The following is a 26,865-nucleotide window of genomic DNA, read 5'->3' as shown; positions in this document are numbered from 1 at the left end:
AGTTCAACTTTTGGAGACTGTAACTACTGTGATACCTGCAGCATCTGGTCTTCATTTTCAGCTAATGCAAGCTTCTTTTGCTGTTAATTGCTCACTTTCCACTTCTTCTTTGTTCCAGGCTGTGCCTGTTATGCATTTTTCATGTGCTCTTGATGTTTAGCATTAGAGGGGTTGTCATCCCACCTCTATGTTAGAATCTAGTATGTATTATTGAAGGTGTATGCAGGTTTCTGTTTTCTTGGTGCCAGAGAGCTGTCATCTTGTCTGTGCATTAGGAAATAGATTTACAGACCTTTCTACTGGTTGCAGTCGGCCATCACATGGTCTTGTGCATCTGCTGGTGTGGTCAGTATTCTCCATGTTCACTTATTCCTCAAACTGTAAGTAATTGGTGGTCTAAAGCCTCGTAGTCTGAGGGTGTTCACCCATGTCTGGGGTTAAGCATAGTAGAAGTGGTTATCTGGCTTGAATATGCATCATTCCTTCCATTCATCCACCATTTTCCAACATTTTTGTTGAGTTTGTAATGTTCCCGAGCATCTCTGATATACAACCTAGGAGAGTTTCTTGGGGTGATAACATTAATTAGCGTCGTTGCCGGGGATCGGAAATTGAAGCTCAGCTTCCTTGGGAGAATGACATAGTTCCAGATTTTGATGATAGACAAGGTCTGGGCACATTTCTGGTTGTAATCATCTATCTGGCGACTCCACTGGAGGAAGACCAACCTTTGGTGACTCCACAGTATAGTCCTGGCTCAGTTTGTGAGGCATGTTCGAAGAAATTTTCAGAAATCACCAGCTGAACCAGTTCCTAAACCTGAGAAGATGGTTAAGCAGAAGAAAATCTCGTAGCAAGGAGCATCAGGACCAGGTAAGTCTTAAAAGTCCCATGTATCTTTGTTAGTGAAAATCACCATCAGAGATTCACAAAGCTCCTTAGTCATTCATTTCCCTTTCGGTTCTCAGTCAAAAAAGCACCATGCTGCCCATCATAGTCCTCTGTCTCTGTCATCCTTTTCATTGATCCATACCACTCAGTCTACCAGTATCCTTCCACTTACCTCAGTCATGGTAGACCAGCAAGCTCTCACAAAGATAGAAAGAATAGTTGCTGCTAGGTATGGACCCCTGGTCTTGCCTGTCCCTTCGAATGCCATGCCTGCAGGAGATATCAAGAATATATGCCTAAGTTTATTGGTATAGAAGGAGTACCAACTGAAGGGCACCTCGAATCTATTTATAGCTATGTCGATAGCCTGGATATTAATGAAAAGGATGTGTGGATGAGGGTTTTTGTTCAAAGCCTAGATGGGGAGGCTAGAAAATGGTTTAGAGAATAACCCCCTAGGTCTATTGCAAACATTAAGGCCTTAGATGATGTGTTCCTAAAGCACTAGGGGGATAATAAAGATCTGCCCTATTATTATACTGAATTTGGGAATTTGCAGAGAGAAGATGGTGAGCTGCTGTCTGATTTCAACAAGAGATTCAACATTATGTACAGCAGAATTCCATCTAAAGTCAAACCCACCCCTACTTCTGTTATGCTCACTTATGCCAATGCCTTTGATTCTCAGTTCTGCCTGCTGTTAAGAGAAAGAAGATATGCTTCTTTGGCTGATATGCAACGTGCAGCCTTCGAAGGAGAAGCAAACATCATAGCTGCAGAAGGCCCGAAGATAACGCTGAAAGCAGAAGACAAGGGGGTGAGTCCTCATCATCCTCAGATCTTAAGATCGATATATTAGCCAGGATGATATAGGCATTAGCCTCTGAAGTTTCCAAATTAGAGGCTCAGCAGCGTTCTGAGGAAGCAGGAGCTCCTTGTTCCTTTACTCTTCCAAAGCCAAATCCATATAGAGGAGCAAATGAGCATCTGCAGATTTTGCAAAGAATTAAAGTTACAAATGAAGATAAAGGGGTGAAGACCCTTTTACAGAATATAGTCATGGAAGAAGTGCAGTATGAAGAAGAGGAGGAGGTCCATGGTTTGGAAGACAAGGGCAGTGCCCCCTTGTTAACCAGAGCTGCCTATGAAGAAGCATTATCCAAAGGCCCTGCTCGTGAGTTTGTTGTGCCTGCAGAACAACAAGCTTATCAGCAGAAGCAGCCAGCAGCAGGTCCTACCATCCTCCAAGAATTCGAGCCTAAGGCCAGCCCATCTTCCCATGACTATACAGATCTGCAAAGTGACCAGCCTGCTATTATCCCCAGCACAGTGATCAAAAGGGGAGAAGAAAGCTCCCCATCATCTTTTGCTTCTCTGTTTGTTCAAGAGACAATCCCTCAAAGTTGCCCCCTAAACACTGAGGCAGGACAAAATTCAATGCTCAAGGCTGATATGTATAATATTTGTCTTGATATTCTGAAGCCTGCCCAGTTGGCCTCCACACAGACTAAAAAGGCAGCTTGTCAGGTGACAGAGGAAGAGGATGCACAGTTTTGGGACTCCTCCTTGGATGTAGACTATTCCAAAGAAGATGAAGGAGCAGATGAGGTCTCTGTGTCCTCCACACATGAACACATTGGTACACCATTCGTATTAATTGTGCAGGCCATAAGTGACAAAGATAAGTACACAGCAAGCATGATTATTCAGCAGGTGTACAAAGGCTCCCATGAAGAACATCCAAGGATGAGAGCACAAAGAGAGGGGATGAAATTTGATCCATATCTGCCTATTAAGGTCAAATGCCCCAAACTTTTTGAGGTAGAGGATCAAATCAATCCAGTTTTGCAGCTCTATGATGAACCGGCCGAGAGGAGGAGAAACAATTTTGATGGCCCATCAGTTGGCCAGTTTTTGAATATTTATGTTGTTTAAGGTCCTCAGGCCTTAATGATTGTAAGCAGTTTCTTTTTCAGGTTTTAGTGTAGACTTGGTTTGACTCCATGCCCAATGGATACTAGGCAATGTTTTTAAGCTGAGTTTTGTATGAAGGCATTGGTCTGCAGTTCTTGAGACCTCATAGGGAGGATCTCATCCCCAGAAGGAGCCAGTGTTAGCTCTGCTATAAACTTCAGCGTTTAAAGGTCAAATTCGGGTCTGGTGGTGGGTTTATGCCGAAAAGGGAGCTCGCAGCAGTCACTTACCTTCTTCTCCTTCAGCATCCTCATACTCTCTTAGCCCTCCGTATCTCTGTTTTTTCTTCTAAAACCTCTTCATTCCTCACATTTTCCTATTTCCCCACTTATTTCCTTTAACCCCACTGCCTCTGCTTTATTCCTCTAAACTCTGCATAATCCATATTTCTTTAGCCCCGGGCGCCGTGTTCAAATGGTCATATGACCGTGATCATGTGACCGTGCGCCTTTCTTACGTCCCTTTTCCCTCATCGCAAAGCGGCAAATCGCGTAAATCCTTATAAAGGCGCCCCCCTATCTACCGCCGACGCGATTCTGCGATCGCTCCTCCGTCATTGATCACCCTGATCTAATGGTCTCTGCATTTTCCGCCCGCATGTTAAACCTCGTGCACATTCCCCTCCATCTGATCGTCCATCACGCGATTGGACAGTAGTCGCAAGCACGGCTCACGCGAGCTGCTCGCTCGTTAACGCGCGAGGAAAGTGGTTTCCCGCCCATCGCGGAGGCCACATGTCGCAGTTCTATTGCATCGCACAGGTTTATACGGAAACCGCCGCAACTTCGTGGGCGGTGTGGGGAATACCGCCCACCAGCAAAACCACCCTCCCTCGCTCGTTAAACCCCGCGCTCTTTCGCCTTTCGATCACCGTCGGATCTGCCCGACTGCGATCCGACGGCCCACGTTTCTCCATCCGCGTCATCTCCCGATTCCTCTTGTAAACTGATCTCCACCGTCGATCTACGCGATCCGACGGCTGAGCTTCGTTCCTCCGTTCAGTCTGCCCCCGCCATACTGTCTATACCACCCTCGACTGTTCTTTAATCCTCAACAACTGTATTTAAGGAAGAAGATGGCCGAGAAGAAAAACGACGGCCTTGAGCAGATCAAAGCATTAATCAGTCATGGAGTTTTATGCATATTACACTCTCCCTGCCTGAGAAGGACGGCCGAGCAGCAGAAAGATCAAATCTTGTTCATTAAATCACATTGATTGTAGCAAAGATCCATATCAAACAGTTAATGTGGTTGGTGGTCCATTATGACCCCTTCACACACAGAACAGCAGGATTTTTTTGTAAACAAACTCTATATATACCCAGAAAACAGAGGTAATCAGGGTTGAGGGATATTGTTTTGATGTAAAGTTCAACTTCTGGAGACTGTAACTACTGTGATACCTGCAGCGTCTGGTCTTCATTTTCAGCTAATGCAAGCTTCTTTCGCTGTTAATTGCTCACTTTCCACTTCTTTGTTCGAGGTTGTGCCTGTTATGCATTTTTCATGTGCTCTTGATGTTTAGCATTAGAGGGGCTGTCATCCCACCTCTGTGTTAGAATCTAGTATGTATTATTGAAGGTGTATGCAGGTTTCTGTTTTCTTGGTGCCAGAGAGCTGTCATCCTGTCTATGCATTAGGAAATAGATTTACAGACCTTTCTACTGGTTGCAGCCGACCATCACATGGTCTTGTGCATCTGCTGATGTGGTCAGTATTCTCCATGTTCACTTATTCCTCAAACTGTGAGTAATTGGTGGTCTAAAGCCTTATAGTCTGAGGGTGTTCACCCATGTCTGGGGTTAAGCATAGTAGAAGTGGTTATCTAGCTTGAATATGCATCATTCCTTCCATTCATCCACCATTTTCCAACATTTTTGTTGAGTTTGTAATGTTCCCGAGCATCTCTGATATACAACCTAGGAGAGTTTCTTCGGGTGATAACATTAATTGGCGTCGTTGCCGTGGATCGGAGATTGAAGCTCAGCTTCCCTGGGAGAACGACACAGTTCCAAATTTTGATGATAGACAAGGTCTGAGCACATTTCTGGTTGTAATCATCTCTCTGGCGACTCCACTGGAGGAAGACCAACCTTGGCGACTCCACAGTATAGTCCTAGCTCAGTTTGTGAGGCATGCTCGAAGAAATTTTCAGAAATCACCAGCTGAACCAGTGCATGACCTTGAGAAGATGGTTAAGCAGAAGAAAATCTCGTAGCAAGGAGCATCAGGACCAGGTAAGCCTTAAAAGTCCCATGTATCTCAGTTAGTGAAAATCACCTTCAAAGATTCATAAAGCTCCTTAGTCATTCATTTCCCTTTCGGTTCTTAGTCCAAAAAAGCACCATGTTATCCATCATAGTCCTCTGTCTCTGTCATCCTTTTCATTGATCCATACCACTCAGTCTACCAGTATCCTTCCACTTACCTCGGTCATGGTAGGCCAGTAAGCTCTCACAAAGATAGAAAGAATAGTTGCTGCTAGGTATGGACCCCTGGTCTTGCCTATCCCTTTGAATGCCATGCCTGCAGGAGATTATCAAGAATATATGCCTAAGTTTACTGGTACAGAAGGAGTACCAGCTGAAGGGCACCTCGAATCTTTTTATAGCTATGCTGATAGCCTGGATATTAATGAAGAGGATGTGTGGATGAGGGTTTTTGTTCAAAGCCTAGATGGGGAGGCTAGAAAATGGTTTAGTGAATTACCCCCTAGGTCTATTGCAAACATTGAGGCCTTAGATGATGTGTTCCTAAAGCACTGGGGGGATAATAAAGATCTACTCTATTATTATATTGAATTTGGGAATTTGCAGAGAGAAGATGGTGAGGTGATGTTTGATTTCAACAAGAGATTCAACATTATGTACAGCAGAATTCCATCTAAAGTCAAACCCATACTTCTGCTATGCTCACTTATGCCAATGCCTTTGATTCTCAGTTCTGCCTGCTGTTAAGAGAAAGAAGATATGCTTCTTTGGCTGATATGCAACGTGCAGCCTTCGAAGGAGAAGCTCATAGCTGCAGAAGGCCCGAAGATAACGCTGAAAGCAGAAGACAAGGGGGTGAGTCCTCATCATCCTCAGATCTTAAGATCGATATATTATGATATAGGCATTAGCCTCTGAAGTTTCCAAATTAGAGGCTCAGCAGCGTTTGAGGAAGCAGGAGCTCCTTGTTCCTTTACTCTTCCAAAGCCAAATCCATATAGAGGAGCAAATGAGCATTTGCAGATTTTGCAAAGAAATAAAGTTACAAATGAAGATAAAGGGGTGAAGACCCTTTTACAGAATATAGTCATGGAAGAAGTGTAGTATGAAGAAGAGGAGGAGGTCCATGGTTTGGAAGACAAGGGCAGTGCCCCCTTCTTAACCAGAGCTGCCTATGAAGAAGCATTATCCAAAGGCACTGCTCGTGAGTTTGTTGTACCTGCAGAACAACAAGCTTATCAGCAGAAGCAGCCAGCAGCAGGTCCTACCATCCTCCAAGAATTCGAGCCTAAGGCCAGCCCATCTTCCCATGACTATACAGATCTGCAAAGTGACCAGCCTGCTATTATCCCCAGCATAGTGATCAAAAGGGGAGAAGAAAGCTCCCCATCATCTTTTGCTTCTCTGTTTGTTCAAGAGACAATCCCTCAAAGTTGCCCCCTGAACACTGAGGCAGGACAAAATTCAATGCTCAAGGCTGATATGGATAATATTTGTCTTGATATTCCGAAGCCTGCCCAGTTGGCCTCCACACAGACTGAAAAGGCAGCTTGTCAGATGACAGAGGAAGAGGATGCACAGTTTTGGGACTCCTCCTTGGATGTAGACTATTCCAAAGAAGATGAAGGAGCAGATGAGGTCTCTGTGTCCTCCACACATGAACACATTGGTACACCATTCGTATTAATTGTGCAGGCCATAGGTGACAAAGATAAGTACACAGCAACCATGATTATTCAGCAGGTGTACAAAGGCTCCCATGAAGAACATCCAAGGATGAGAGCACACAGAGAGGGGATGAAATTTGATCCATATCTGCCTATTAAGGTCAAATGCCCCAAACTTTTTGAGGTAGATGATCAAATCAATCCAATTTTGCAGCTCTATGATGAACAGGCCGAGAGGAGGAGAAACAATTTTGATGGCCTATCAGTTGGCCAATTTTTGAATATTTATGTTGTTTAAGGTCCTCAGGCCTTAATGATTGTAAGCAGTTTCTTTTTCAGGTTTTAGTGTAGACTTAATTTGACTCCATGCCTAATGGATACTAGGCAATGTTTTTAAGCTGAGTTTTGTATGAAGGCATTGGTCTGCAATTCTTGAGACCTCACAGGGAGGATCTCATCCCTAGAAGGAGCCAGTGTTAGCTCTGCTATAAACTTCAGCGTTTACAGGTCAAATTCGGGTCTGGTGGTGGGTTTATGCCGAAAAGGGAGCTCGCAGCAGTCACTTACCTTCTTCTCCTTCAGCATCCTCATACTCTCTTAGCCCTCTGTATCTCTGTTTTTTCTTCTAAAACCTATTCATTCCTCACATTTCCCTATTTCCCCGCTTATTGCCTTTAACCCCACTACCTCTGCTTTATTCCTCTAAACTCTGCATAATCCATATTTCTTTAGCCCCAGGCGCTGTGCTCAAATGGTCATATGACCGTGATCGTGTGACCATGCGCCTTTCTTACGTCCCTTTTCCCTCATCGCAAAGCAGCAAATCGCGTAAATCCTTATAAAGCCGCCCCCCTGTCTACCGCCGACACGATTCTGCGATCGCTCCTCCGCCGTTGATCGCCCCGATCTAACGGTCTCCGCGTTTTCCGCCCGCACGTTAAACCTCGTGCACGTTCCCCTCCATCCGACCGTCCGTCGCACGATTGGACGGTAGTTGCAAGCCCCGCTCGCACGAGCTGCCCGCTCATTAAGGTGCGGGGAAAGTGGTTTCCCGCCCGTCGCGGAAGCCACGCGTCGCAATTCTATTGCATCGCGCGGGTTTATACGGAAATCGCTGCAGCTCCATGGGCGGTGCGGGGAATACCGCCCGCCAGCAAAACCACCCTCCCTCGCTCATTAAACCCCGCGCTCTTTCGCCTTCCGATCACCATCGAATCTGCCCGACTGCGATCCGACGACCCACGTTTCTCCATCCGCATCATCTCCCGATTCCTCTTGTACACTGATCTCCACCGTACATCTGCGCGATCCGACGGCTGAGCTTCGTTCCTCCATTTAGTCTGCCCCCGCCATACTATCTATACCACCCTCGACTGTTCTTTAATCCTCAACAACTGTATTTAAGGAAGAAGATGGCCGAGAAGAAAAAGGACGGCCTCAAGCAGATCAAAGCATTAATCAGTCATGGAGTTTTATGCATATTACACTCTACCTGCCTGAGAAGGACGGCCGAGCAGCAGAAAGATCAAATCTTGTTCATTAAAGCACACTGATTGTAGCAGAGATCCATATCAAACAGTTAATTTGGTTGGTGGTCCATTATGACCCCTTCACACATAGAACAACAGGATTTTTTGTAAACAAACTCTATATATACCCAGAAAACAGATGTAATCAGGGTTGATGGATATTGTTTTGATGTAAAGTTCAACTTCTGGAGACTGTAACTACTGTGATACCTGCAGCGTCTGGTCTTCATTTTCAGCTAATGCAAGCTTCTTTTGCTGTTAATTGCTCACTTTCCACTTCTTCTTTGTTCCAGGCTGTGCCTGTTATGCATTTTTCATGTGCTCTTGATGTTTAGCATTAGAGGGGCTGTCATCCCACCTCTGTGTTAAAATCTAGTATGTATTATTGAAGGTGTATGCAGGTTTCTGTTTTCTTGGTGCCAGAGAGCTGCCATTCTATCTATGCATTAGGAAATAGATTTATAGACCTTTCTACTGGTTGCAGCCGGCCATCACATAGTCTTGTGCATCTGCTGATGTGGTCAGTATTCTCCATGTTCACTTATTCCTCAAACTGTGAGTAATTGGTGGTCTAAAGCCTTGTAGTCTGAGGGTGTTCACCCATGTTTGGGGTTAAGCATAGTAGAAGTGGTTATCTGGCTTGAATATGCATCATTCCTTCCATTCATCCACCATTTTCTAACATTTTTGTTGAGTTTGTAATGTTCCCGAGCATCTCTGATATACAACCTAGGAGAGTTTCTTGGGGTGATAACAGTAAGTATAAATACCTCCCTAGTTAAGAGGGAGTGTTGAAGAATGTAACTAGGTTCGATCTTCATAACTATCAAAAAAATGAAAAAGATATTTTTATTATTATTATTAGGACTTATTAAAGCATGGGTTTCATGCTTGGGTCATCATGTTTTAGGTCAAAGTCCCCATTGAGGACTTCTAGGATTTATTCTTAGTCATTAAAGTCATTGTCCATTTAAAGAGACCCTTCTCGAGCTTTTAAATCATGTAAAAAGGTTTATTATTGAGTCAAATAAGGTATTTGTCACCTCCACATCAAGTCAACCTCAAGGAGATCAAGTCGACCTCAAACTGGGTAATTCGGCCTCACCAAAAGCCTATATATTGGAGGAGTTCGAATTCATTTGGAGCACTCACTCTCTCTCACACAAGTTCGATATCCAGAAGAAAGCGCTGAAAAAGTACGAAGTAGGAAAAGAAGGCTAAAAGAAGTGCGAAGTTGGAGAAGAAGAAAGGGTCAAGACCGAAATTTTGGGCTATCTATCTCTCTCTCCTGTGGATTCCTCTAGGAGATCGAAGTCTCTCTTGTAAAGTTCAAGTTGTTGTTGTTGTTGCTGCTACTGCCAGTTGCTAGGTTGAAGTTGTTGCTGCTAGGTCGCAATTGTTATTGAAGGGTTATCAACTGCAAGAAGGAAGAAAGGGCTTACTTGGTGTGGAGGAAGTCTGTGTCTAGGTCAAGAGTCTTGGATTATCTCAAAGAAGTTATTAAGGAAGAGTTGTTGACTGGGTTTTTCTCTAGATAGGCGTTTTGCCCTGGTTGTCCGCCTATATCTGGTGTCTGTGATCTTTGTGCTATTGTTTTGGTAATTGCTTGATAAACTAAAAGATTAAAGAAAAACATGAAGATAAGAAAGTCTCAAGTAATTATCTATATAAAGAAAATATTTCTACCTTTCTTATTTTCTAACAACCTTCTCCATCCAAATTTCTATTTCGATTTAATCTTCTTGATATTCTTCTTGCGATTTTTCCGCCAAATTCATCATCATTGGAATTCCTAATTCCCTTTAATCTTCTTGATGTTCCTCCATTTTTGTTGTTTTCGTTGTCACCACCATCACTATCATAATTACTATTAGTATTCCGCAGTACGGAGAAGGGAGCAGGAGGATTAGCGAGGTAACTTGTGTCACTAGAATATTTGTTTGCTTTGAGCCTTAATAATCTTGGTCTACTTATTGTTGCACCTCTGGTTATTATAACCATGGCTATGGGATAGTAAGTGGGAGGAAGGATTTAGAGGATTAACAAGACTTAAGTCGTTAGAACTTATGTTTTCATTTCCATAATCACCACTATTATTATGTTGGGCTGTAAGAAAGAGGAAGGAATAGGAGGGTTGGGAGGACTCATATTACCGTTGTTTCCATCTCCATTCAGTGTTAATGTTCATCTAATTCTGTTCAACACATTGTTATAATGGAGCAATAAGGAGGGATGAGGAGAAAATGTAGCAGCAGTATTCATGTCACTTGATTTTCATTTCTACTCAATTTGTATCTTCTTTGTCTATATCTTCTTTGAATTCAGTTGATATTGATGTCATTGTCATCATTAACATTGGCATTAATGTTGCGCAGTAAGGAGGATGAAGGAATAGGAGGATTTCTATTCCTTTTAGTCTTAAAATTTTGCTACATCAGTTGTTGTTGTTGTTGTTATTGCTATCATAATTGTTGTTGGAAAGTAAGGAAGTGAAGGGATAAGGAAGATAAGCCTCACTGCTAGTGTTACTAATAGTTCCATTTTCTTCATTTATTCCCAATTCTACGACACTTCTTATGTGGTTGTTGTCACTGCCAGCGTCATTGCTGTGCAGTAAGGAGGAATTTCTATCATGCTCACTCTGACTCTGACTCCTACTATTATTTCGTTCTTGTCCTAATTCAACATGTTCAACATCTATTTCCATGTTATAACATTCTTCACTGTAAGCTTCTTTCATGTCAATGTCAACTTCTATTGTAGATATTGAATATGTTTCAAAAAGCTTTATTGATTTTGCAAGTATTTCTCTCATTTCCAGTAATAATTCTCGAGTAGTTTTATGGTCATAATCCTGGGAATATGTTCCCATGATTTTCAGACCTAAACTTTTATGGATGAACAGTGCAACGATTAGTTGAGGAACGAACTACTCTGATACCACTAAAACAAACACACATTGTAGCTATTTGTATTATAAATGTTGAATACACAATTGTATTTTCAAGTAGCATATATATTAGTAGGATGAATAGAATGAATAGGATAATTGTTACATGAGGGGCTTGTAATAAATACTAGGTGGGTTGCCCTTTCATATGAAGAGATGTGACTCTTTGATAAGACACACCTTTACATATTTTAGTTAATTATTACTCATTATTATGTTTCTTACAAATGCCATTAAGGATCACCTCATTCCCCATGTTTCGGAGTAGAAGTTTGCTTATGAAATGTGGGAGTCCTTAACAAAGTTTTACCAATGAGAATAGGAAAATGGTATTGTAGGAAAATTTGAGGAGTACCAAGATGACCAAGACTGACACAATTTCATCATACCCACTAAACTCACTCAAGTGAGAGATGAGTTCACAACAGTGGGAGAGGCCATTCCAAACGAGGAATTGGTTAGGGCAGTCTTGAGTGGTTTTCCAAGAAGTGGGATGTCTTTATTGATGGGTTTGTAGCCAGTAAAATCTTCCAGATTGGGGGAGATTACGGGACGACTTCAATCAGGAGGAGATAAGACGAAATTCCAAGAGTGGAGACCAGCATGGTGGGGATGATGAGGAGAATGTTACCCTTGCAGCATGGGCAAGAAGTCCAAGAAAGGTACCACGAGTGGAACCAAGTAGAAGGGTTAGCAAAAGGAGAAGGAGAAGGATGACATGAGCAACTCGAGATGCTTTTCTTGTCAGAAGATGGGCCACTATGCAATTATGTGTCCTAACAAGAAAGGGAAGAAGAGTGTTGCAGCTTCAATTGAGGTGGATGAGTTTTCCACAAAGTTCGAGGAGTTTTCCTTGGTGGTTAGCATTTCCACTAGTGATACATCTTCCAGTATATGTTATATTGATAATGGAGCTTACGCCATCTGACAGGTGTCAAGGAGCATTTTACAGATCTTACGGAGAGGGCCATAGATCTTGAGGTATGCTTGATGATGACTCTACAGTCAGAGCGGTGGTATTGAGACCATATTCTTTTAGAGGGAGTCACATCCGCCCTTGATAGTGACAGAGGTCTTGTATGTTTTGAAGCTAAAAAAGAACTTGATATCAGTTCCACTATTGAGGAAAAGGGGTATGAGGTTGTGTTCCGTGATGAGAGCAATCATGTCCCAAATTTCTTGTTTCTTTGCAGCTTGGTTGTCACCTACAAGGAAGCCCACAATCAAAAATGTTAGTGGTTATACATAGAACACAAGTACAATGTAATTAATTGGAAAACAAAGCATGAATCATACACTTTGAACAATAGAGAAAAATGAGAAACAAATTAAACACAAGAGAATAGAAAAAGATACTCTTTATTAGTTGTTGCCATGTTCGTATAGATGCAACATGATAAGTGTGAAGACACTTGAAAAGAGCTATGACAAGCAATGGTGCTATCTAACTCTCAGTAAGGAGTTTCCTTTCTGCAATCCTTTTGCAAAGCACCTCTCTCAAAGAATCTATAGAAAACTCTTGAATGGTGAATTCTTTAGGTAAAATGATGCTAATTGCTCAAGCAAATTTTTGGCAACATAACTTTGCTCTCACTTCTTGTTTTTGGCTCTCCTCCTATTTATAGATGCAAAATCAGTTCATAGCTCCTCCTTAACCATTAATGAGATGGGAGTTTGGTAGGAGATATGTTCTTTCCCAATTAAGGCTTGAGATGCTCAAAAATGGGCAAGCGATCTTGAACTGTGAGAGAATTTTGGCCCAATAACGAGATGTGATCCATGGACTTCTCAGTTGTCACTTCACAGAATCTATGTAGCTATCGACGAAATAGTTGCATGGTCAGTGCAAAAACTGAATGATTTTTTAAATGGAACTTTAGAGAACACTTGATTTTTTGGGTTCCATGATGCTTCTGATAGAAATTAATACACCTGTATATTTTTTTATGCTAAGTGCAACCTGACTTGTGCAATTGTGTGTACAAATTTTCCATAATAACAGTTGCCCGCTATTGACGAAAAGGGGTATGAGGTTGTGTTCCATGATGAGAAACAAACTAAACACAAGAGAATAGAAAAGGATCCTCTTTATTAGTTGTTGGTAGAGATACAATATGATAAGTATGAAGACACTTGAAAAGAGCTATGGTGAGGAATGGTGCTCTCTAACTTTCAACAATGAGTTTACTTTCTCCAATCCTTTTGCAAAGCAACTCTCTCTCAAAGAAGCTATAGAAAACTCTCAAATGGTGAATTCTCTAGGCAAAATGATGCGAATTGGTCAAGCAACTTTTGGCGGCATAACTCGGCTCTCACTTATTCTTAGTTTTGGCTCTCCTTCTCTTTTTACTTATAGATACAAAATCAGTTCATAGCTCCCACTTGCCCATTAATGAGATGGGAGTTTGGTAGGAGATATGTTCTTTCCCAATTAAGGCTCGAGATGCTCGAAAATGAGCAACCAATCTTGACCTATTAGAGAATTTTGGCCCATTAATGAGATGTGATCCACGGACTTCTCAATTGTCATTTCATCAAATCCACAAAGCTATCAGAGAAACAACCGCACGATCAATGCAAAATTGCTTTATGTGCTCACACAGAATGATTTTTAAATGGACCTTTAGAGAGCCCTTGATTTTTTGGGTTCCATGATTCTTCCAATAGAAATTAACACACCTGTATATGTTTTTTATACTAAGTGCAACCTAACATGTACAATTGTGTGTACAATTTTTCCATAATAACAGTTGCCCCCTAATGTCTAAAGTTAGGAGCAAACATATAGCCAAAATACATCACGTTTTGTTGTGTTTGACGATGAGTCCTACTAACTTCTTGAGAGAGCATGTCTACTGAGCAGAGAATAGAGAAAATCCTTACTGAGAAATTAAGGAACACCATGCTAATAGAATTTTTATACAAAAAAATGTATATACGAGGCAAGCATGTCCCATGCTCGTGATCATGGCTTCGATTGTCATATTACAAGTACACAGGAATGAATCCTGTCAAATCAAAGTTGAAGAAGTTGATGTGTTGTATTCTGAAGAAGATGATTGCTTTCGCCCTCAAGGGCGTTTCTGACAAAAGGTTGTGATGGGTGCCCCCATGCATTATTCAAAATGCATTGCTAAGGGGAGTGCAATCCAACTGGATGGGTCTTCAAACAAATGAAAGAAATGCAATTGTCGTAAAGTATGATACATCGTTGATGTGAAAACTATGTTGGTGTTTAACATCAGAGGGATCGATGAAATAAATGGGAGATGATGTTTCCCATTGTTTCACTTGAGATTTGACCTCATAAGGGGGGGAACAACCAAGGTATTGCTTTGATTCTAGAGAATGAATGTCGATGTCAACAGAAAAGAAGCGATGACCATCTAGAATAAAGAGGGTTCCAAGGAATCCATGTGAAGTTGATACAAGTATTGAAATATGTCAGGTAGTTCAAAGACATAATGACTAAGGTTAACAATACATAAGGAAAACTAAGAACTTCCCAAGGCTGGAGTGCAAATGCGAGTGGTGTCAGTCAAAACAAAACTCTGAGGGATAGGCCCCTGACATCAGGAGGACATCCAACGAAGAATAAATGATTGCTCTGACAGTTAATGATAAGTGGCAGTAATATAAATATATGGCAGGAAGTATTGAGATGATACGTGAGATGAAACTGAGTGAATAGTATGTGAGGCGCACTCAAACTAGAGGTGACTAGGAACTGTCGCTAGGTAATAGACACAAAAAAGTAAATAGGTGAGGATCTTTTTTTGAAGAAACAAACTTTGTACACTTGCCAAAAGATTTTAAAAGTGGTGTTGGATGTACAAACACAAAGACAGATGCCCCAAATGTACCATGGCTTGCATGATGATGCAAGGGAGTAATTGTCGAGGATGGGGGCCCCTTAAGCTGGTCCCAATGTGAGATAAATGAAATGGAGGGATCATGAAGATGGTCTACTACAATATGGAGGTATGAGAGGCCAAGTGCAGAATGTGGTGGGGCATTCATGATGATCAAGATATAAAGAGTGCCCAAGAAGGGTGATGAGCAATGAGATGAGGAGAGAGAAATGAGGTCGTCTTTGAAGTCATGCAAATGAATGATACCTGGGCAAAAAATAGGACCACGGATCCCAAGAATGCAAAGGTGCTACTTTATGCGGCTATCCATGTAGGTGGAGAAACTATATACCAACGTGAATGTTTACCGAGTGCAAGAGGAAGGTGGTGGTAAACGTGATTGAGGAGATGGACCTTATGGTTAATTCAGAAGAAATAATATCAGGATATGAAATGTTTCAAGGGAAACCTATCATGCCAGTGAAGAATGATACCTTAGAAATTCATCAGCTATCACGAGCGCATGGTCTCATGTTGAGTAACAAAGTGACCTGCAAGCTTGAAACCAAGACCCCTAGTGAAAGTATCATCGAAATATAGAATTGACATAATCCAAATACAAAAACCAATAGGAAAAAATAGCAAGGTGAACCTTATAGTATCATATGTTGAAAATTTATGTAGCTACGGTCATCACTTTTCATTGGAAAATTTTAACGAAAATTTTATTTTTTTCATCCTATAAGTCGGCCTAATGAGATCCTCAAGTCAGTCCCATTAGGGCTAATTAGCCCACATATAACACACACATATATATGGCATCGATGGCACTCATTTGGAGCATCAATCACATCAAATTTCATCAAGTTCGTTCTACAATTTTCAGAGAGCATCTCCACACGTGCGAAGGACAAGAAGACCTCTCTTTCTTATGCGTTGACTTTCTCTTGGTGATTGCATTGACTGTATTTTGTCTTAGGCATATTGGCATCTATTCTACTTCAGATCAGATCTCCTTGGAAGGTCGCATGCCTTAGAAGTTTGTTGATTCTTGAGACTAATATTTTTGCTTCTACAGTGTGACGTTGACCTGAGTTGACCGAGTGATTTCGCTGTGAGTTTGGTTGAGTTTCTTTGACTAGTGCATAAACTTTTCTGTGGAGAATACAATATTAAATTTCGGCCTCTTCTTATAGTGACCTCAGAGCCGAATTTCAGCCTTATTATGCAGACTACTCTGCTTGACTTGGAGCTGATTTTTCTCTATACTGACTGACCTTGACTGGTATTTTATTGAGGTTAGATTTGGATTTGTTGGAATATACTTGAAGTAATTTTGATGGACAAAATCGCTCTCTCATAAGGAAAGAATTTTGGGTTTTCCCCTTGTGGGTTTTGCCCTGGCTGTGAGAATAATCTTGGTATCTCTTGTCTATTGTGATCTCTATTCACTGCTCTTATTGAAGAATTCAATGGTTGAAGTTTTTCACGTATAGCTACTTGTCAATTGAAGAATAAAGAAAAAATTGAATGCATCAATAGAAGTAGTTATCAATTGTGAAAAACTATTATAGAATTAGTTATCAACTGTGAAAAACTATTCTAGTCCTAAATATACTAGAATTTCAACATCTTGAATGTAAAAAGGGTCCCAAAAGGAAAAATTTTGGCAAACTAAACAGAAATTCCATGATGAAGAATGAAGTGACCTTGTTGACCACTGCGTGTCAACTTCCCATAGCAGTACACCCCCTTTTTCTTCGCAAAAGGGATAGTGCTTGATTGACGTGTCCGTGCCATTCGACAGTCATCGTCGAATTGATCATATTATGTTGTAAACCCAGTCTGCATGTGTGAATTGTAAATAATCTTAGCAGAGATGAGTCATGTATGTAAATTGCCTAAGTGGACCTAATTTTCTAGTGATAATCTACGTTCCGGAGGGTTTTTTGTCTCACCGATCCATGATCAGCAGAGTTTTCCTTCAGCCTAACCCCAAAGTCGAAATGAATTTTGTCATTAGAATCTTAGGGGAATCCTAGTGTGTTGATCTGCTAGATTATAGTTGTGTCGCAAAATTGGGTGGTCTATGAGGGTCGAAAGTTCCAGCAACAGTAAAGTCGAATTGGAATCAACCACAATCATGAGGCAGTGGATCCCTCTAGGACTGTCTGAGTTCATTCAGGGTCTTCTATCATAACACAAGCAAGGACCAAGCAGCAAACCAGCATAGCAAGTTGTTGAAGGAACTCCAACAGCGAGGCAATTCTTGAAGGATCGGTCATAAACCCCTTTGGTGGCAGAGTGAAGTCCAGATTGATATTAGCAACAACAACCCTAAACATCAAGAACCCTGAATAGTGAGTCATTTTGTCAAAGTAGTAGTAGCAGAATTAAAATTAGTTAAGTGGTTATTGTTAAAGTATTTTGTAAGAAATTGTTACTAAATTGTTGGGGTTGTACAGCAATTCCAGCTAGTGCAACTTGATATACATTGTTGGGCACTGTTTACTATTGTCTTATGGGCATTGTTTAGTCTTAGTTGAAATGAAGTTATTGTGATTTTGGAGCAAATATTCTCTTATGTTCCTAAACCCTAAGGGCTAAATTCACTAGGGACTTTACATTGGTATCCGAGCTAGCTCTCCTGGCAGCCTGGGGGCTTATGTGAAATGTGTCAGCCAGCATTAGTTTCCCCCTTATGAGAGGAGCACACCAGTATTTTGCAACAATTCGAAGATCGTGTCAAAAGTATTGAAGCATGGCCGAAGTCACACGCAAATGATTGGTCATGGCTATACCCTCCTAAACATAATAAAAGAGATCAATCTCTTAAATCTGGTGGATTTGATGGTGTATCAACCCCAGTTTTGGGGCAGAGAACCTTTGGGCAACCCACTCAACAGAATACAATGGTCACTACACCACAAACTTTAACAAATATATTTGGCACTCTTCCGGAAAAGCCTCAAATGTCTATTGGTCGAAGAGGGGAATCTTCTTTTGTTCAATATGAAATATCTAGTTTGCTCGTTAATGAAAAACCTGTTTGAGTAAGGACAACATCTCTGTCGACTCCAACGGCAGATGCCATGTTCATCCCAAAAGAAAATCCAAAGGGTACTTGTTACTCAACAGCCTGATCAATATCCCGCATCTGTTGCATGCAAACCAACTGCAAATATAAGGAAATGGCTATACCTATCAATGGAACGACAGTAAATTGTAACAGTGGGGCATCATCATTGGAAAAGGCAATTACACAAAAACCTGAAGACAATATTGACATCTGACCATGTGGTTGTGAGGATACATCATACAACCCTTCAGAATAACCCACTATCATCAAAGCCAGTTGATGCCAATGAAATATCTACTTCAAGGCAGAATGGTCTTCATAGGGAGCATAAAAATACTGAGAGGGAAAAGGTTGCACGTCTTGTCAGGGTTTTTTAAGAGCAGGATAATGAGAAGGATATTGTTTCCTTGAACTCTTCCTGCCATCAGCCATATCCGCAGACCAGTAGCTTTCCCTTCTCTACGTCAGAAATTTTGTTTTACACTGAGTACACCTAAGGCAGTTATCATGTTAGTCAGCAGGGAGGCCAAGAGATAAGATCTGATTTTCTTTACCCAGTGCAGTTAGCTATTGGATTGCAGTGATTTTATGTAACTCAAAATTTAAGGATAAAGTAAGTACAAAAGACGGGAAGTGGGCTTATGTTTCATATTGCAGGTTGCACATACTCAGAATCGACGACACTTCTAGCCCCAGATTCCGAAGGCGTAGTTAAGAATTAAAGATGGATCTATGACAATACTGATGGTGAAGAAGAACTTTGCCAGCAAGATGGGGTTGCACAACGAATCAGAGATTCAGATCAACTGTACAGGACAGCAAGTGCTACCCTCTGTTTCTCTGGAACACGTTCAGGACATTATATGCTTTTCCAGCTTGAAACTAAAACTAGGAAGTGACGATGAAGGCAGCAAAAGTGCAGAATTATTGGCTACCTTTTGTGACAACATATTGAAACTGGGTAGCAACGAAGATATTGAAGAGACATTTGAGACAAGTCTCTTAACAAAATTGAAGCAACAATGTGGAGGTCAATTTACTTCAAAAATGGAGGGAATGCTTACTGATTTGACTTTGGCACGGGAGAACCAACCAAAGTTTCAAAAATATCTTGATGATAAGGCGCATGCACATCCTGAAATAGATTTGACTATAACTATCTTGACTACTGGATTTTGGCCCAGCTACAAGTCATTTGATCTCAATTTGCCTGCTGAGGTGGTAAAATGTGTAAAGGTATTTAAAGAATTCTACCAGACACAAACTAAATATCGAAAGCTTGCATGGATATTGTTACAGGCCATTTTGTCACATTCAACCAAATGGCTTTGAACCCGGATCAATCATCATCCATTCACATTTTGCAATCATTCCCTACGAAGTCAAAAGCATGTCCTTTCCAGAAGTTCCAAGAATTCTGCATTATATTAGCTAAAACCCTTAATTTAGGTCCCCATCGCACTTTCTTAGTTCAGACAGTGTGATGACGCAGGGTGCATCAAAGGGAAAAGCGCTGGTCAGCATAGGTTGCTTTCACTGCAAGTGAGATGACCCTTGAAATGAGGAAAAAAATTAAATTAATTTCAACGCTTCTGCTTCTAGAGGCTTCTATCGTGGAAGTTTCCATCTGTTAAGGATGTCCTCAAATTCCTACAAATGAGGTCTTATCACTTATCCCATGGAGCTTATCCCCTTCTAAAGTGAATCTTACCCTAGTTTAATGGATCTACAACCTCCTCATCACTCCTATAAATGCATTACCTGCTATTGGGACTAGGTTGGCTTTTGGAGACTCTTAGTTACGCCCTCATACTGCCCATTTGTTTCTAGAGGTCCATAATCCATCCGTGTACTTGAGGTGTAATTTAAGGATTGCCATTGTGACAAAGGAAAGACAAGATAACTGGGAGTGATCTACAAGGTCAAGGTTTTCAAGGGTTGTAATCTTCTCCTACTTTCATTAATACAAAAATGTCTTATTTTTCTATACATTCTGTCTCATTTATGCGCATATGTAGAACAATGACTCATTGGCAAGTGCCCATGCATGAATGGTCATGTCCTTAGGGACATGCCTCTTCATTAATTAATCATTAATTAACTACAATTATGGTTTACTGTTCTGTCATTTATATTTATTATATTTTTATATAAATTATATTCGTAACATTGTGTCTTCCTTCAAAAGCTTTGTCCTCAAAGCTTTATTGTTGACAATTTTCTTCACCTTGCGTTTTGTCATCTCAGCATATGTAATTCGTCACTATTACTAGCATGTATAATTTGCTGGTAATACTGTCTTTGAAACTAGGGTTTATCTATTCCCTCCTCTCGTTTTTTTCCTTTCCAATTTTTTTTTCAACTTCCTTTTTTTTAATTAAATAATAATAATAATAATAAATTGAATTAAATAATAATTTTTTTAATTAATTAATTTCTTTTTTAATTATATATCTATATATATATATATATGTGTGTGTGTGTGTGTGTGTGTGTGTTTTAGTCATATATAGTTATAATCAAATTGATATATTCTTATATTCGTAACTTGATACACCAAGGGTCACTTTCAAAAAACACAACAACTGACTTGTTGAATTGACCAGACCAGTGGGAATCAGAGGAACGATTTTCGAGCAGAATCGGGCGTTTGTCGGCTACGAGCGGACCGCCAAGAAGAACAACGCAGATGGTAGCCAAGTCAACAGACAGGGTTCACTGAAAGTTTGAAGGAGAAGTGGGCTCGGTGATCGGCATGCCAGGAATGCAAGGATCGGAGGATATGCTACAGCGATGGCACGGTGGTCGGCAGTAGAAGACAGACGGCTTGCAGAATAGGCTACGCGGAGAAAGGGAAGAGTGGCAGGGAGTGTCGGATACTGAGATATTTATAAACAGAGCGCCCACTATTTTCTTGCCCAAACACAGTGACAACACTCGAAAAACTTCGAGACCGAAGAGTTGGTCGCCATTATCTCCTTTTTTTCTTTCAAAATCCAAAACTATTTTGGCTATGATTTTTAGGATTTGGATCCAAGACCGCTTCATTTGTTTATTGCAAAGGATTCTCTTTTCTGTGGGGTGGGCAGAGCTTATTTAACTTGTGGTAATTCAAAAAGTCTGGAGATTCATATGCATAGCTTTGGTTGATTTTTGTGCAAGGATTTGGGTACAGGTGATGGGTAATGTAACACGCAATGTTGCCCATATTGTCAAGGATGGCATCTGCCTCTTTCCAATGGCATCCGCTCATTTTATCGAGTAGTGCATGATAAGGAGTGCCCACACGATCCTTATGGATAATCTCCCCTTTTTTACAATCATCGGCATTATCAAAATTTGTGAGTTTAATACTCCATGCAGAAAAAGGATTCAGATTACTCAAATCCAACCACAGTAATGTATTTCCAAATTTGACGTCTCCATGGACAAAATTGCTGACAATTGCATACTTGAGAACCTCTACGACAAATTTGATAATTTTGGCGGATTCTCTCTCACAACGAAAACCCTTGTGCTTGATCATATTATGCAGATCTTCGCCATTACAAAGTTCCAAAATGGTGTAAATAAATTGTTCATCTTTGTATACGGATGCAAGATCAAGGATTCGTGGATGGCTCGATAGAAGTTGTAGAAATGATATCTTGTGTTGTGCAGCTTTCTTGTTATGTATAGTTTCGCAAGCATACTCTTGTCATGTTTTCTTGCAGATACACTTTTTAACAATCCCATGTTGTCCTTCACAAAGAACATTCTTGCATACTGTAAAATGGTTCTTAATACATTCATAATTGGGTTCTGGATGTTCAGAGTACATAAAGAGCCGTTCAACAACTTTTGTGGGTATTTGTCCGAGCCGTGTCTTCACAATCTCCTTGTTGATCTTTTTAGGATCCTTTTTGTTTTCTGTTTGATGCTTTGTGTTTGGAGAAGTATCTAACTCCATTATTTCCTGGTTTGCAGGGTCAATGTTATCATCCTCAACAATTTCCCAATTAGTAGACTCATCTTCTTAAACACTTTTTCACTAACAATCTCATCTTTAGTTGCTTCATCTTCAGTTGTCTTACACTCACTTTGATTTTCAGCCTCTTTTATGTCAACTTGGGAAGATCCACGTTCAACATCATTTTCTTGGTTAGAGCATTCTTTATTGTTAGTCTCTTCCATGTCAATGTCATCTTTCGTTAGACATGTTGCATATGCTTCAAGGTGTTTTGTTGATATTTCAAATGATCTTTTTATTTGTTTTAGTTGTCGTAATGCTTCTCCAATTTCATTTAACAGTTTAGATTTATGGTATTCACTTAATTCCATGATTTCAAGACCTAAACTTAATGGCAAATTTGTGCAGTAAATAACGTCCAAAGGCTCAAATGGCTCTAATACCACTGAAGCGACAAAACTTATAGTTGTTGTGCTTTAAATGTAAATACACAATGTATTGTAGTAATATTTTTATTAATAAGATGAATGTACAAGAGTTGAATGAATGTTACAATGAGGGCCCACTTATATACTTAGGCAGGTGCCGATTCATGAATGGTCATGTCCTTAGGGACATGCCTCTTCATTAATTAATCATTAACTACAATTATGATTTACTATTCTTTCATTTATATTTATTCTATTTTTATATAAATCAAATTCTCTGACACCAATGTAATGAACAAGGTTCATATACGCAACAATAATCTTCATAATAATTCAAACACAAAGACATCCATTGTAGAACAGTAATTGTATATTGAATATTGTATAAAAGAATTGATGCAAAATATGAGATTACAATGAAGGTGAGGGCCTGCTTATATACCCTAGGCAGGTACCTATTCACTAATGGTTATGTCCTTAGGGGCATACCTTTTCATTAACTAGTTACTAATTAATCATTATTTATTATTATTATTGGTTTACATTATTTGTATTATTATATATATATATATATATATATATATATATATTCATAACAAAGTCTTTCTTCCATATTTCAAACTTCTATAAGGAAAGTAAAGCAATTTTGTCTTGGTTGTTTCTAAATCAGGCCACTAGGTATAGGGTGCTCCTCTCCATAGAAGGAATTTATCCATAAAACATATATATTCCTTAGGGACGTGCAATCTTTCTGGCAATTTTAATGCCAAATCGTTGGAGCTTATTGTGACAACGTATCACGGAGCTACATCATTGCTTTTCATTTTCACAGAAAGATTGGGTTATTCAAAAAACAGATCTCAGCTGAATTTGTCTGATGAAGAAATTATTAGATTGCTACATTCGCTTGCATATTTAAGGCACAAAATCTTGTGTAAGGAGCCAAGTACAAAAATTGTCACGCAATCTGGTTACTTCGAATTTAATGCACATTTCACTGACAAATCAAGAAAGATTAAAATTCCTCTTCCTCCTGTGGATGAGGGCGTGGACAAAGGTGGGTGTTATGCAATTGATGCTAGTTTTCCTCCAGTCATGGAGGATAGAAAAGTTTTGGTCCATGCACAATCAGTAGCAGAGTGTGTTGAGCAACTTGGACGAATGCTCAAGACTGATTTTAAAGCAATCAAAACACGGATTGAAGATTGATCATAAAGGATGGTTGCAGCAACATGGTAGAAGGTCAAGCAAGGCTACCTTTAGTAGAACATGCTTGTGATGTTACAGGTGTTGGTGAAGTAGTAGCAACATCGACAACTGAGAAGAGAAGCCATCTACCTCAAGTTAGATCTTCAAAGTGTCTTCTTGCCCAATCAAGAGATGTCAAAAAAGGCTCCTTGAGTTTATTAGAAAGCGAACATGGGTTGCAAATGCAGAGGAATGTAAGAAGAGGGATTCAATTGAAACAACACATGCTATCTATGCACATGCCCCTACAGTGTTTGTCGCTAAGAAAAGTAGTTGGCTTAAGGTTGCCCAACTAGAGAAGAGCCAAGGAAATAGAGTCCATGGATGCTTTACTAAGAAAAGTAACGACATACTCTCCGCAAGCATAAGTATTATGGTTGATGGCAGCAAAGGAAAGTGGTTTGCAAGGGATGTCCCATCTGCTCGAGCAATTTTGCAGTAGGTTTATGCTGCAATACCTAGTTCAAAGGAGATTTGGTTAGCTGCATTCAAGATGGAGCTTGAAAATCATGAGCTTGAGGGAGCAAGAATGCTTCTCGCCAAGGGTCTTGAGAGAGATGGTACAGGAAGAGCCTAGATGAAATCATAAATTGTTGAAAGAAAGTCTAGTAACACAGCAGAGAGGTCACTACATGATGAAGCACTTGAAACGTATCCTCCATTCTTTAAATGGTGACTAATGCGTGGACAGCTTGAAGATAGTCCTGGGAACTTGGAAGCTGCCCATGAGGTCTATAAGCAAGGCCTGAAGAGTTGTCCAGGATGTATTCCTCTATGGCTCTCAACTACTAAATTGGAGGAAAAAATACGTGGATGAAAAAAGGCAAGGGTAATTCTTACTATAGCTAGAAAGATAAACCTTCAAAATCCAGAGCTATGGTTTTCGGCTATCATGTTTGAATCAAGGCAGGGCAACAAGAAAGACAGTGAGACCCTAATGGCTAAGGTGTTACAGGAGTGCTCAACCAGTGGCATATTATGGGTGGCATCTCCAACCAACATTATGGTTATTGGGCTGCAAGAAATAAAGAAGGGTGTTGGTACACTAAAGAAGGGTGTTGGTACACTCGTTATGGCAGTTGCAAAGGAAACAATAAGGATTGAACAGAGTTTCTCACACTCGAAAATATAAGGGTAAATTGGCAGCACCCAAACCTACAATTGCTTGAGGACAAGCAATGTCAGGAAGGGGGGACTGTAATATTCCCTATTGATTAATCACCCAAGGGAGGACGAATTAGCCTATCCAACCTCATAGGCTATAGTCATTGATAAAGGGGGAAACCCATTATCTAATGTTTTGGGGCAACATTGGTTAAATTTTGGAGTAGCTGGGGCAAAAATCCAGAATTTGGAGCTAGACTTGTAACCCCTCGCATTAGATTAAGGCAGAAAGATCCCCATGAGGAATCTATAAATAAAGGAGAGATGGAATCATTTCCTCATCATTGATTTGGATTGGAATATCTTTGTTTCTTTAGTGTTGCAGCTCTGAGGGGTTTAAGACACCTTTTCCCTTGATTAATTTCGAAGGAGATGATCCCACCCTAGCTAGTCTCCTTTTCTTATCTGTCCTATTACATCATCATATCTTGGAGCAACTAAGGTCTATTCTGAAAAGCAAGGAAACAATTTTCTGTATTGGTCAATAATCTTTGTCTCGAAGCAGTAAAGGTGTTTCCTAGTCACTAAAGCTTGATTGACGAAAGTTTGAGACAGAGTTGGAGAAGCGAAGACCCTGCTAGGGTCTGTTTAATCAGTGCAAGGTCCTGAAGGCACAGCTGAGGCTCAAGACCACTTCTAGGAACAGCAAAGTGAATTAGGGCAAATCTGAGGCAGCGGCGCAGTAAATCGACCTCTTCTAGGGTTGTAGCTCTATAAGAAGATTGTCTCGGATCTTCCAACTACAGTAAAGTTGAATTGGAATCAGCCTAAATCTTGAGGCAGTGAATCCCTCTAGGAAACCAAAACATCAAGTTGCTAAAGGAACTCCTCCAATACTGATGTAATATCCCTTCCAATAAAAATCTGCGAAGTGCCTTTCTCAATTTTTGTAAATTATGGATGGGGAAAATTTTGGATAGAAACCTAGGGAAAGCAGGTGGACATTAATTAATTTAATGTTGTGTGGTAATGTAGGCCCCACACATTAGACAAAGGGAAGATTAATCAAATAGTGGGACCACCCCATGATGAAATATGCACCCCTTGATGGAGAAATTCGAATGGATAAGGAGGGAGCTTGAATTACTTGGTGAAGAGGCCCATGTGAAGGAAGAGAGCAGCAATTATAAATAAGAGGAAGGAAGCATCATTCAATGCTTTTGATAATTTTTCATTTTACACATTGTTGCTAATGCTCACGCTATTTAGCTAAGTCACAGGTGTTGTTTAGCACCAAAGATTTCCAAGGGGAAATCTCACCCTCTTCTTCGGTGGACCACAAGTGCCACCCTAGGGAGGCAAATTCTACTCTTCTTTGGTAGTTGGGAGGATACCACGCAGTAGCATGAATTCCTAGCCAATGGGACGCAAAAAAAGGAGCTACGCAGGGTTTGGAGAGGTATTGGGCCGGAGAGGAGATTTGTTGTTGTTGGGTTGTTTCCTCACACAAATACTTGCCGGAAGGAGAGAATTTCCAGGAGCAGAGGTGCTTTTCTCAGCAAAACAAATTGGTGTGGTTGGGTGTGTGTCTTTTTCCCTAGGACTATGCAGAGAGTGGTGGAGCTATTTGTGGGGAGGCTCGGTGAGTGGGATTGAAGAGCTGGAATTGTTTGGGATTTGATTGGAGGGGAATTGGAGGAGAGTTCTTAGCCTTTGAGGAGCAAAAAATGCTCCCATTATCACAGACGACATTTTCCAGTAGCAGAAGAGGACCAAGCATTTTGGGGTCAATTTTGGAGCATCAAAACTAGGGAAAACCCTTTCTGGGTTTTTCTGGGTTATTGAGGAGAGGCCAAAATTAATTCGGCAGAATTTTCTAGGCAGATTTGAGGGGTTAAACAGGGGTCCCAACTCAGCCAGCAGTTAGAGGAGCTAAGGGAAATTGGGCTGAAATTCTGAGGTCAATATTTGGCCAATTCCTTCGT

General features: G+C 40.5%; 1 protein-coding gene across 6 annotated transcripts in view; it reads right to left on the bottom strand.

Moving 5' to 3' along the window:
* Positions 1-26,865, bottom strand: part of LOC149156086 (uncharacterized) — a 203,550-nt gene that overhangs the window by 102,129 nt on the left and 74,556 nt on the right. Inside the window, exon 2 of one of the 6 annotated variants that reach the window (XM_089437901.1) lies at positions 12,141-12,426. The exons of 4 other annotated variants lie outside the window; for them this stretch is intronic. In XM_089437901.1, the coding sequence (XP_089294027.1) occupies positions 12,141-12,192 (52 nt within the window). In that variant the 5' untranslated portion in view covers positions 12,193-12,426. Of the gene's footprint in view, positions 1-12,140; positions 12,427-18,117; positions 18,230-26,865 lie in introns of all 6 variants that reach the window. One more of the 6 variants, XM_089437900.1, reaches the window with a different exon arrangement.

Source organism: Pinus tabuliformis, chromosome 9, assembly GCF_031772625.1.
Source record: "Pinus tabuliformis cultivar Carrire ecotype Pingquan chromosome 9, CPIR1, whole genome shotgun sequence".
NCBI classification, from domain to species: Eukaryota; Viridiplantae; Streptophyta; class Pinopsida; order Pinales; family Pinaceae; genus Pinus; species Pinus tabuliformis.
The sequence above is the reverse complement of the archived record's forward strand: the minus strand, read 5'-3'. Positions and strand labels throughout refer to the sequence as shown.